The 13,089-nt window shown below is 50.3% G+C and overlaps 1 protein-coding gene and 2 non-coding genes across 3 annotated transcripts; all 3 read left to right on the top strand.

Moving 5' to 3' along the window:
• Positions 1 to 7,396: 7,396 nt before the first annotated feature.
• Positions 7,397 to 8,589, top strand: NCU14066. Its single transcript, XR_897939.1, has 2 exons — positions 7,397 to 7,731; positions 7,810 to 8,589. It is a non-coding gene; the product is annotated as a ncrg102 (non-coding RNA).
• A 2,915-nt stretch (positions 8,590 to 11,504) lies between these two features.
• Positions 11,505 to 11,792, top strand: NCU03585 (hypothetical protein; the record flags this gene model as incomplete). The annotated part of the gene is made up of 2 exons (XM_955494.1): positions 11,505 to 11,657; positions 11,739 to 11,792. The coding sequence occupies 2 exons, from the start codon at positions 11,505 to 11,507 to the stop codon at positions 11,790 to 11,792; spliced, it is 207 nt and encodes a 68-aa protein (XP_960587.1).
• A 696-nt stretch (positions 11,793 to 12,488) lies between these two features.
• NCU14065 lies at positions 12,489 to 13,076 on the top strand. The gene is made up of 2 exons (XR_897938.1): positions 12,489 to 12,673; positions 12,752 to 13,076. It is a non-coding gene; the product is annotated as a ncrg14 (non-coding RNA).
• Positions 13,077 to 13,089: the final 13 nt, after the last annotated feature.

Raw genomic sequence — 13,089 nt, 5'->3', positions numbered from 1 at the left:
AAAGGTTCTCAGACCCGTCTACCGTGGAGAGATGTCCAGGGCCTACGGTTTAAGGCCCAGTTGGGGGAGCTGTACGAAAAAACTGGCGGAGAAGGTGGCGCAAGGTAACATGAAGGGATGTAATATTACACCAGTATCAGATGCATGATATGAGAGTGTCCGGAGGGGAGGATGAAAGAGAAGGGAGACAGCCCCAGCTCAATCTTGGCCTTCGGGTCTGGGTCTTGGACCACCCTGCACTCCTTCACCAGCACGCAGACCATGACTCCATGGCGATAGTACTGCCCTGAATCAACAAGTGATGTACCAACCACTCTGTAAAGTATCATACAGACACATAACGAGACAGAACTGTACCGAAACCTGCCCTTGTGCTGATGGATTTGCGAAGGGCATGCCGTGAGAGGTGCCTTCACTCCTGTACATCAATGTTGATGTCGACGAAGCACTTCCGATTCACCTTCGTCATGTTGTAGGTCCTTTTACAGATGTCTCCGCCCAGAAACAGTTATATTTTCACCCCCATGGTTCCCCCATAGTTCAGACTTGATCATATCTGGCAACTTTCCAGCGGCAGCCGTTGATTAACACCGGCATCAACTGGAGTCGGCAGCCCATCACGATGCCCTACTTATGAGTCCCTGAAGCAAACACCAGCGGTCAATGGCCATCTCGCCTGTCTGAGCACCCCCTCAGTCATCATCCCGCCCTCTGGGTAAGATTTCTACCGCTATTCCACCTCTTTGAAGGCCGTACAACCGCGGCCCATGCAGAGGGGACCCTGTTACCTTCAGGCTACAGTACCCCGAAGTTACCACCTGTATAAACCCAACGCCTAGACTTCAGAAGTAGCCGTCCATCTCTGTAGCCACAGTGGGGAATAACCTCACAATGACTCCGAGGTCAGGATTTCACTCCTTCTTCGACCCAGAAACGACACCATTTTCATCCGAATAACTGGAAGGACCATTGTACATAGCATCGTACCACAGAGACAATGCATTATCTGCCCTGCTTGTGCATTTTTGACCGTGATGACCCGTTGGAAGCTCGACGCTGACCACAGGACATCCGACCATGCACTATGACTGCTTTCCAGGTGTACGAGGCGCTAGACAGCGACGCCAGAGTATAGACACCGCATAGATTGCGTTGCCGGAAGCGGAAAACAGGAAAAGACTCGCAAGGCTGACAACTAGGAAGACCGGAGAGCCTGGCCCGATGAGTACCTCTAGCAAGGCTAGCGGAGGAGAGGACACGGTGCCTTCGGCTCCTTGAGAGGAGCGGCTCGGAGTTAGAAGGCATGATGTGACTGGCAGGAAGATCTTGATGGTCAAGCAGTGTCCTAGGCATCTACCATCATATTGACATTGCCACTCCCTCGCTTCACTGGCACCATCGTTCCTGCTTTGCGATTTCCACTGCACCTCAGCTATTGCAGCTCAGCATCTGGCCGCCACTTCTTCCGCCCCCCCAAGTGCCCAGGCAGCGATATCTGTAGCCAATGAGACCTGTGGATAGCTGCTGAGAAAGTGAAGCTACCTGCTTGATGCTCTGGCTTACCTGGAAGCTGTGCTTCCGGCCAGTTGCCCTCACCTCTCCCTTATGTGAGTAGGACATGGGTGGGGGTTCTGGTGCTTGGCAGGCCATCAGGCAGGCCCTTGCCACCTGTCATCCCAGCAGGCGAGGAAGGCTTGAAGTACATAACCCCGCTCAGCCGCTGCTGTTGTCTTCCGTGGGAGTGTTCTGATATTCTCTTTCCTCTTTCAAGCTGTGACTCAGCCGAACTTCGGGCCGTTCTCGTGCCGAGGCAAGGCGGAATACCCTCATTTACCCCTGACACATGCATATCGCAGCCTTGTCTTGTCAAACGAGACTGGATCATAAACAAAGAGAACAATTACCCTCGAATGCCCATATGGATGGTTTATCGCAAGGAATTACAGTGGCGAGGCAATGAGGATGTTCCCTTTCATGTTCAGGCCCACATTGGTCAGGGGCGATGTCTTGGCGGTACGACAAGACGGCCGGGAAGGTTCATGAGACACTCCTTCATAATTCCTTCCTTTCCAAGAATTGGAGTGTCAATCCTGCCAGAAAAGTCTTCATTTGGGCGTGAGATCTTCGATAATGTGTTATTGTCCTTCATTTGCTCCCTTACAAATTTTCTCGCTAAGGCTGTTCAAGACCTTGCCGCCCCCGATGCTCGGAGACACTCTTCCATAATTCCTTCTTTGTTCACAGCTAGAGGTTATCAAATGTCTTAATGTCTTTTATTTCATTATACCGTATCGGCGACATTCATTTGACTTCATTTGTTCATTTCTGAAAATATTGCCCATTTCGACCTTCGCTGTCGCAGGTGACACTGCTCATAATTCCGCGGTTTGTGTCACAAACGATCTAAAACCTTTTATTCACATAGTTATCATGCAATTCTAACTTCTCAACACTTGAATAGATGTCTTTTGAAAAGTTGCTCAATTCTTCATCCGAGCCGACCAAAAGCGCGTTGTTCAAATCATCCCAGCCACTCCATCGTTATTATCTCGGTATTTATGATGAAAACGAGAGACCAAGGAAAAGGGTGTATTGTTAAATAATCTAGCGACGTGTCTACTTTGTTCAGAGCGAAACCCAAGAACCATCAATTCATCGAGGAGTGTTTCGAGAAGCTTGTTCGCGCCAATTTGGCCTTGCGCAAATACCATTTTTGGGCTTGTGAGAAAAATGGCGTCGAATTTGACCGAGGGATGTGATACCACAACTTTCAGATTCATCGTAGATGCAGAAGTTGAGCTAAGAGAGCGGCATACAGGCTTCATTCACAACATCTTCACGGAGAAATCTTAGCGGGCGGAAGGACCCAGTTTCAATGATTGCAGATCTCTCAGGCACCTGATTACGCCAGTACGAGCACAACACAGAAGCTGAGCAAATGAGATCCAATTATCATGCCATCGAGAATATCGTATCCCGCCCTGACAGTTGTCCTGGCGCAAGTTGGGCCCAAGATCTGTTGCTGAAATTTGCGAAGGACTCGACCATGTCCGGGGACTCCACTCGGTAGTCAAACAGGAGGTGCTCCACAATTAACCGCACGCCAAAGTTGTCAACACACCGACGCCGCGACTGGCAGATGAACCCATCTTTCTCCGGCGCATACATGAACAGCACTTGAGCGCAAAGGAGATGAACCAGTGTCACCCGCGGATCGACATTGCCCTTGTGGATGCCCTTGTGGATTGTTTTCCACAACCAGATCCAAACGAAGCACGTCCATAGAGCGCCATCGCGCTCGGCCACTCGGGCGCAGAGTTGGAAAGAGCGCCCAAGCACCTACATGGCACCTACATGCTTTTTCACGTTTGCGCAACAGCGGAACCCACCAGGTGATGCTCAACGCATCGCATGGAATGAAAGCACAAAACGTTAAGACTGACTATCGCCAAGTAGAAGATTTCCGCAAGATTTCCGCGAGAGTTGGAGGCTCGATCATGCCAGTCAATGATGAGAGGTCGTTCGAAATTCACTTATAACCTTATGGGGCTGCATGAGCTTTGACTACGGCCGGGGATAGGCAGACGCACAAGCAAATAAGGCGGCAAGCAAGCAAGCAGAGCGTGCCGCATAGGTAGAAGCTGCAGGTTCTTTGAACTTGGCTGCAGGACGGCAGACGTCGGTGTTTGTTTATGGAGAGAACATCCCAAATCACCAGAATCTTACTGTCCTGTCTGCGGTAGGACGAAAAAAAAAATCTAGTTGGGTATGTCTTGAGTTGTGTCAAGTTTCCTACATGTTTAACATTATCGTGAAGGGCAAAGTCTGTGTGTTGATAATGAACCCGCTGGAGATTTCGTTGTGGAGTTCCAGTGTGGACTTCAGAATAGGTACATATGTACCGGCACGGGCCGGTCCGGGCGCGGCCGGCCGTGTCATTCCTGGTCACTCCGTCGACAATTTGAAGTCAGCACGCGGCAGGCATGGCCTCTTGTCGAATTCGGGTCAGACCTCAAGGACTAATGTTAACGTTCAACTGGGGCGATTCTCCACCCCATCAACACGAGAACAAGCAGCGCGGTAAGGCCATTGCTGCGTACCGACCAGAGGGGCACATTCTGCTGTGGGTTTGCCAACCAGTATGTGTTGGAAAGCGCTGACAATCAGAAGGAAAAGTGAGCTCCAGACTAAGCAGTAAGCCGTCTAAGTAAACACCAAGATCATGATGGTCCTTAGAATGAGCTTTTCTACTTTGCGCTTACACATGAAGAGGAAAAACGTAGTCGTGTCAAGGCAGTACAAATTTGAGCCCCAACGAAGTCACGAAATGTATAACTGCATGTGGGAAGCCCGTTCTGCCTGCATGAGCATCCGCTTTGCAGCAGCAATCTCATCTGTTCTACGCGCGTCAAATTACAAGTAAGCATCTTGACAGCGCAGCGGAAATTCAGATCAAGTCTGCTCTGCCGCCCACACACACACAACTACATGATGCCCGGGAGCTACAGAGGCACGACGACACACCCCGGACATCAAGCAGGTACAGGGACAAAGCTTCTCTAGTGTAAGCTTACGTAAACAAAACAGACTGTACGATTACTCCCATAACCCCAACCCAGAGAAGTACATGGGACACCTGTTCATCCGGTCATCACATTTCGACACCCCCCCGTAGGTCCCGTCCCTAGGTCCTAACCTTAACCTCAACGTCGCCACACCCCGTCACCGATGTCCACCGATTCTTCCACCGACCCTCAACACTCCATTGTTGCCGCGCGTAGACACAAATGTTTACCGGTATCGCACACACCGACGTGCAAACCCGGCAAAACTCCAAGCAACCTGAAGAGCTCCGTCCTGGCCCTTCAATCAACTGCCTCCCACCCACCTAACGAAGACTGCCATTCTCTTTTTCGCGACCATAACCCAAGTCACGACTTGCAAACAACGAAGCACCAAGAGACTCTTTTCACGTCGTTCCAGTCACTGCCGACGACCAACAATACCCGGGGATTTGGGCTGGTGAATGTAAAGACTGCGCGGGATTCAATGGCATCCCCCTTTATCGTATCGAGCATGCACGGCATCACGGACCTCTTTTAACAACAATCCCCTCTCTTCTCTTGTTTTTCTCCCATACTAATCCTGTTCCCCGTTTCTCTTCCTTTCTTTCGATCTTCCTCTCTCGTTTGCGGTACGCTTCCTCGCCAACATTGACCCTACTAACAATAGAGGTATACATGAAAATGACTGCATGACGTAGTTACCTTGACCGCCATGTGCCCAAAGCACCAAACCTGATAACAGGGCAGATGAGGGCGTGCTGAATGCATCAGCTGGAGCACCAGCTGCTGCCGTCCGACCATTCAACCATTCGACCCAGCGCGACCAAGAGTACCTTGATGCCTGTAAACGCTGGTGTAAACGGCGATGATAATAGGCCCTTGATGAATTTCAGATTTGAAAAAGTCGTCTAACCTATCCTTACAATCAGATCAGAGGAGTTGGGGACGGTCCGATCGCATCTGTCCATTTTTTTTTTTTTTTTTGGGCGGTGGCGAACTTCATGGCATGCACGACGCAGGACTTCCTTGGTTATGATACCTGACCAAGACCTTACCCTACCGCCACCGCCCACAGGTACCGAAGTCTTTGTCAATATTCCAGAATTACCTCCAAAAAGTGGCCTACCCTAGGTCATGTTCAAAACAAAAGGCGGTCAAACAATAACATGCCACTTTCAGACATTTTGTTACTGTATGTAGTGCCTTGGTGACAAGAACACGGCAGGGCATCGCATCGATTGTAACCGCCACTTTTCCCGTCCTCCAGCTTTCGAGATGTCTCAGATGCGATTTGTGACCGTGTAGCCGTTTAGGAATGTGGAGATACTACGGGACACGAGGCGGCGAGATGTTGCGGTTAAGTGAGGTAGCAGGCCAGGTTAGTTAGCGAAGGAAGTGCAATGTTTATGTGTACATGCGGCTCTTTGTGCCGACCACGTGCCTGGATTTGTGGATGTGTAGCGTGGTATGGAGGCGCAACTGAACTAAGGTTCAGCGAAAGTCAAAAATGTAGGCGATGTGACTGTCAGCGTCGACGGTGTTACTGCTTTGCTGCTTTATTTTTTTTTTACTGTAACGAAAGTACGACTGCCTCGATCCGATGAGGGAAGTCGTCAAAAAGGCTGTTGGGTATTTTAGGATCGAGAAGGTCGATCTGTCCTCAAATCCTTTGGGCTTCGGGGTTTTGGTAAGGTTGTGCGTTGCCGCCGCGGGAAGGAGGGGGGGGGGATATGTCGCGTTGCATTGAGACCCCTATCTCAAAAGGAAGAGGTAAGATAAATTTGACTTGGTGTGGTAAGATCCACGACTTGGGAGTTCGGGGTTTCCAGATTCTCGCTTGATGCATTCCACAGGGTAGCAGGGCCAAACCTCGGACTATCCACTCCATTCCGAGTAGAGGTAGCTTCCAGGTTACCTTCGAGCGCATCCGGGCCGGCACGGAGCCGCACGATGCCCCGTTCTCTCCCACCAGCCGCGGAGAGGCCCGGGCGCTGCGTCGGCACTCGGCAGGTGCCTCTGCGAGCCCCGGCAAGCTGTACCTCTAGCTATGGACTGGACTGAAGGCAGCTGCCCACCGTCGCTGGCCTGCACACCAGCAGGGGACTCTGTAGCTCGACCCTCCATGACCCCTCAAAGTGCAACGTACTTGCAAGTTCCAGTTGCCTTTTTTTTCTTTTCGAAAATGCAGTGACCCCGACGTATTGTTCTCCAGGTCTTCGGTCGCATGTGACAAAACTTGGGCTGGACTGATCGGGAAGGACGGGGCCAGTGGTGATACGGTTCAGTGTGCACGAGGGAATCGTGAGACGTGCGACAAAAGGGAGTGAGGGGATTGAGGGGGATCATGGAAGGGCTCGATGGAGGATACATCATTTGGAGACTGGCAACACCACAGCTTAGGTTGTTACGGCAGTGACTAGGTATGGAAAGAAGGTCAGGCACTGCGTGAAGCAAGGAAGGATGGAGGGACGGATCGGCCCTGCAGTTTTTCTACCTACGACACTGGCACTTTATTTCATCGAGCCTTCTGAGACATGTGGTGCTGGTGAACAGCCTGAATAATCCATGTGTCTGATATCAGGAAGGTAACTGTGGACCCGTGTGGGTTCAGGGAAGGAAGGTACTTTGGGCAGAGCCGAGTTATAGCCATGTAATAGATGTTCCTTCCCCTGGTTCGTGCATTCTGTCTCAAGTCCGGGTGTAATGTACCTTACATCTTGCCTATCTTGATGTTACTTACCGCCAACGCAGCCCGGAGCTTGTTGCAGCGGTTAAGCAAAGCGGGGAAGGTGACGATGCGATGCGACAGATGCCGAATCCTGGATGAAAGTACGGTCAGATCGATGCGATACTGCAATACAATACCGCCATTGTGTTACCTTGACTGGCATCAGACCTAGCAGAGCGTGCGATGTCCGTGGTATGATGAGGTCCAGATGCTCACTCCAACCCCCACACCCTGATATTGTCCTCGCCTCAGACAAGTGCTCAACTTGGAAAAGTCGGAAAGGTGTCAGCCTCGGTGTCAAGGATCGCTGTTCTCTACGAGCTTCTATGCATCGGTGGAGGGTGGGGATGGTTTGTTGCAGTGTGGAGGTGATTGTTTCTGTCCGGTCGATGATTGCAGAAGCGGCATAACCAGGGGTACCCAAGTACCTGAACCTAGGTAGGATATCCCCACGGGTCGGACATTGCACCTGGCACCTACATCGTGCTGACGGATTCGGGGATGTGGATGGGGCAGTCCATGAATGCACATCTCCTCGGTGCAAGATAAGGTTGTCAATCTGTCATCACAGCCAAACGACAGATGACTACCGTACCCGTGCCTTGCCATCTCCCCATCCAAGATCCGGGACTGTGGGAGAGAGATATCGAGTCGAGTTACCTGGCAGCCAGTGGGTGGGCTGTTGAAGAAAGGGTGTGATACACAATGTGGTGGGATGCCATGCACGTCTCGGAGTGGGTTGAACTAGGTAGGGACGGAGGCTGATCAATGTCTCGATCCCATGTGGATTTTTATGGGTCCTGTGTCCCGTTGGAGAAATCCAACAATCCAACAACAAGAACCAGAGCGAGTTTGTTGTACCATCAATTGGGCCTCGACGTTACTGTAATATTGGACGAGGCTGAGCAGCTCGGTGCAAGGCGCACGATGTGGCTTCTGTAGAAGGACGAGAGGGAAGTGAGCCTTATTCCGGGGTAGGGCGTAATTGTTGCCTCGTTTGCTGGGCATGCATCAATATGCATCGACAGAGAAAAGACCGCAGATTCGAGAGGCCATCACATCAACAAGACTGGGGGAGCAAGGTCGCCACCTTCTGCCCATATGTTCGGGCTTTATGCAAGGTATTAAGTAGCGATGCATCATGCAAGGCGGCAAGGCTGTTTGATATTTGCAAGTTAAAGAACAAACAAAACCTTTGAAGCGCGGATGATCCTGAGCATGGAAAATGCCAAACAGGAAAAATTGGACGTATAGACTTAGGTTCGCACTGAATATGGCCGAAGCAGTTCCACATCGACACTATCATGCGGTAAGCATCTGACCACATTGAAAGAAGATATTTGATCATACATTACTACCCCTATCTATGCGTCTTACTGTCCGAGAAATCTTGCCGCGGAGGAGTGCTAAATCTCGTGTTTCCGTCCGTTGAATTCAAGCCATCATCCTCCCGGAATTGGGGATGTCGTGTTGCGTTGCTTGGAACTGATCCGCTACTAAATGGGGGTGCGGATGCTTGGTGATGGTACCACGATTCGAATATGGTAATCTGAAGCCACCTATTTCTGCCAAATCCAATGGCAATGGGAAGAAAATAAAGACACAAAAGTGAAAACAGGTAACAAAGGGGGGTGGATTACCCCAACATCCGCCTTTCCGGAGCTCAAAGCGGCGATAATCGGGGAATGTCCGAGAACGAAGCCGAAGCGCCAATACAATGGCGAATGTGGAGGTACCTGGTACCAAACCTGTACTTACAAAGACTTGAGGTACCTGAAGTACATTAACAACATGCAGCAAGACCGTCAGTCAACTGCACCTAACGCATTGTGCAAGCTACAACATGCTGCCTCAATCCCGCCTTTTTTCCCCCCCTCTGATGCATTGCTACTATAATTGATTGACTCGCGTCATTGTAAAGGCAGCTTGCTCGAGATTGGCATGTGTCAGACACAGCAAGGAGAAAATGGCAGCCCAATATTCAAGTTTTAGGAAGGTCGGGCCAATACCTATGGTGCAGGTTTAAGCATACTGCAGCATATGTGCCGGACCGATTGTGCATGCCAGAGTGAATTCGGTTTGCTACATGACGCTCCTTTTGGGATTGCTCTGCAATAAGAGGCCTCCTTTTATAGGGGGACAACAGGAACCTGGACCCCTGTCCAATATGTATCAACCTCTAGTCTAGTAGGCATATCATGAACAGAACCAGACCCTAGAATAGAGCAAACCCTTCAAACAAATTAACATGGTCTTCACCGGCCCAATGCGTCGGAGAGGTACATCAGATGGCGAAGACGACCGTCGAACCTTTGTAAAAACCAGTTGAGGCTTACACCAAGTAGGGACTTCGCTGAATATTGGTCCATTCCACGAACGGCGATAGCTGGCACGGACTGATGAAGGTCTGTCACATCGGTCTCGCTCTTGCACCTGTAGAAGGGCGCATGGCCTAGCCTCGCTCGGTCTCGGCAAAACACGTACACTGTATTTATTATCTTGTGAAATCCAGAGACGAGGGACTGGTATTTACGGCACAGTCACGTGGGTATAAGTACACTATGTTGTTGAACTCAGATAAAGCACACGCAAGTATGACCGCATGGTAGGGTACATGACATGTATATGGAGGTGTGTAGTATTAGGTGGTCTTAAATAATTGTCAACCTTCATTACTGAGAAACTCAGACATATTCGACTGTGTAAAGCCAACGTATTCTCAGAATTCTTTCGTAGAACCTCAAGGAAGTTGAAAAGTTCCTGGAACGGTAATATGGACGCCGGCTGCTGGACGAAAATTGCCTTCTTTCACATCAACTTTCAAAGCTCGCTCTTGCCCTGGCGGGCGGAAAGCCCCAATACTACACTTGGTCTGTGTGAACTCTTGATCAAGGAAGGAACAAACTACCCATTGGGGAGGGGGGTAAAGTTGGGGGTATGAAGAAAATTTGACCCCCCTCCCCAATGGTTAAGGTGTAATTCCACATTAGAACAAGATGAAGCAGGGCTGGCCACTGCAGTCCTCAACATCAATGTACATAAAATCCGTTAGCGCCGCCGTATACCGTTGGGGACCCGAGCTGCCGAATTCCCCAGAGTTCAGTTTGCTCCATCGCCGATTACGCTTACTATCCACATTCTGATACTGAGAGTTACCTAGGTAGGAAGTCTCCCACATGCCGGTAAAGAACATTGTATGCCACCGGTACTAAGCGTCATCAACATTCCTTACGACAACGCCGTATACCCCAACGAGCACCGGCGGTATTGGTTGGCGCAAGCGTTTCCGTCGTTTGATCCAAAGCCTCTAGCTGATATTCATAAAGACAAGAGGGCATTGGTGATCGAATCTTTACGTCCCGGCGAGGTAAATCCCAGCCACTCACCAAGAAAAGACCGTCCGAAACTTGGAACACCATGTCGCCGGAGATGCTCTTCCCTTTCTCCCATGCATGAGATTCCCTACCACCATTCACTGCCGTGTACCGTATAATTTCGCGATGCCAACAAGGCGGGCAACGCAGGCTCAAGCTCTGCTTTCTACATCAATACTTGAGTACATACAGTTGCATGTAGTCAGTAAACTTGTAACCCTACAAGATCTGCCGGTAATTCAGTACCCAAACATCAGAAGGCCACTGCATTGACTCCGGATCTAGACTGCACAGAGAATGCAGCCTGGAACGTCAGACAAATGCTTTGACAGCTGACGATGAGCATGTGCACTGTTTTCGAACACTTCAAACCCTTCATCCTGAAATGGGGTTTCCACCAGCCAATGCGAAATATTATACGGTACTTCACAAGTATGATCTATCCGTGAGCATCTCAATACAATCTCGAGAGTCATGATCTGAAGTTAAGGGACGTATACTGACATCGAAACATCACCAAGAAGCCTTTCTGTTGATGGGAGGGCATTGGCATTATATGTCCACAAATCGATGACCATTACCATCCTGTCTCAGTAATGAGCTTGGCATGTCTCATGCTGTAGACATCCGAATGAACGAATACACAATGCTTCATTCCTCACCCAGCTCAAACCAAGCCGAACTTTGATCAAGAGTTGATCATCGCACGGTTTCATTGTCGTTCAAGGTAAGGGAACAATGTACTTTAAATAGTCCTTAGTTCTTGGATCTAGTGATCCTACAGCTGCGTCTGGTCAACTTCTGGAAAACGCACGCTGCCGAATTCGGACAACCAAGATGTACCTACCGCCGCATAGCGAGCGTAACCCCACGCAGTTCGACTCTCCTTTTGAGCGCATCGAGCAATCAGACGAGCCTTGCACGCGGCGCATAGGCGTATTCACCAGCCAGAAACCGTGCCATTTGCTGGAGAGCGGACTATGGAAGCAGGTAAATCACAGCATATCTATCGTCAGTGTGTTACATCCACAGAAGCGCCTTGCATGCTACAGACATCGACGTCCGGACTAGCTCAGGCCCCCGGGGGCCAAGCACTCGAACAGCTCCTCGTCTGAGCTGAGCTGAACTGCAGACATCATTATCACCAGCATTCCCTTTCATGTCGAGTGGCCGGCATGGTTCAAGCTGCAGTAAAGCGCGTTTGGCACTCGCCTGTGCTGTCTACATCGACGAAAACGGGAATCAACGTATCACTCCACGTTTGCGGCCATGGTTTAGGTAAGGTCGGGCTTGGTATGTACTTCTACACCAGTCAATATGCAATGATACCTTGCACAGATTGAGAAAGCTCGAATTCTCGTCGCATTGCTCAACTATTTCCCTAAACGGCCTAGAGGCTTTTGACTTCAAAGCACTAACCGGATTGGGCAGTTAGGCATCCGTGGCCCACGGGACTCCAGCTTGACGTTCTTTCGTTGACGTGCCACAAGCATACGGACTTATGGTGTGAAAGATAAGATCCCTTAAAAGATGTTGCTTGCTACGTCCCTGGCAGCTGATCAGGTCAGTGTAGGTACGTTCATCCAGAGGGAGTTGTACGATAGTGGCTTTCACTCACCGATGAAGGGAGGAGGAGAGAGAGAACGGGGGAGCGCGGGAGCAGGTGTTCAATAAAAGTCCAAGACCCCTGTGGCCTTACCATATTGAGCTAAGGCAGGGGTGCTTCTGACCTATAACATCTCGTCCATCCGAACACCTTGAGCCAGACACCCAATCATTCCCGTCTTGGATGGTGTGGTACCCACAACGCTCCAGGACGATGCTCGATGTTACGCCCTGTCTATATTTACACAAGGGCACGAGAACCTCACGACATCGATCCTTGCCATAAATCATCACCTCTACCGGGTCTGAAGCTTTGTGCCATCATCCGTTTCTGGTGTCACAACTGAGAACAACATGTTCCGTACCGGATGTCCGTGTGGCTAACCCCTATACGATTAACCGTAAGCACCACGAGCCGATTTGTATGGGCGGCTGTTTTAGGAGGGGTTGGGGAAGTCCGCGTCTGACAATGTACCTAGGGTGCAAAGCGGTACAGAGGGAGAAGTTTCCCACGGTAGTTGTTTAATATCTCGAGGATCAGGCTTGAAGCAGATGTAGCCCTGTGCAGGAGCGGAGTGAGTTCCCTGATGGACGAAGGCAGGTAGTCTTACACGACGGAGCATCGCCAGGTCTTCAAGATAACTCTGAGGGATGCTAAAAGCTCCCCCACAGATCAAACTCAAATGGTCTATCGGTAATCCTGACGGAATGAGGATACACAAAACAATGTCTTGGGTATCTTTGCCGAGCTTGTGTATCTAAATCCCCCGCCAAGGCCTACATGGTCACCCAGAATAAGCTCAGACAAGCAGCCCGC

The sequence above is a fragment of the Neurospora crassa genome, linkage group V (assembly GCF_000182925.2).
Source record: "Neurospora crassa OR74A linkage group V, whole genome shotgun sequence".
Taxonomy (NCBI): Eukaryota; Fungi; Ascomycota; class Sordariomycetes; order Sordariales; family Sordariaceae; genus Neurospora; species Neurospora crassa.
This window is presented reverse-complemented; position numbering and strand designations above follow the sequence as displayed.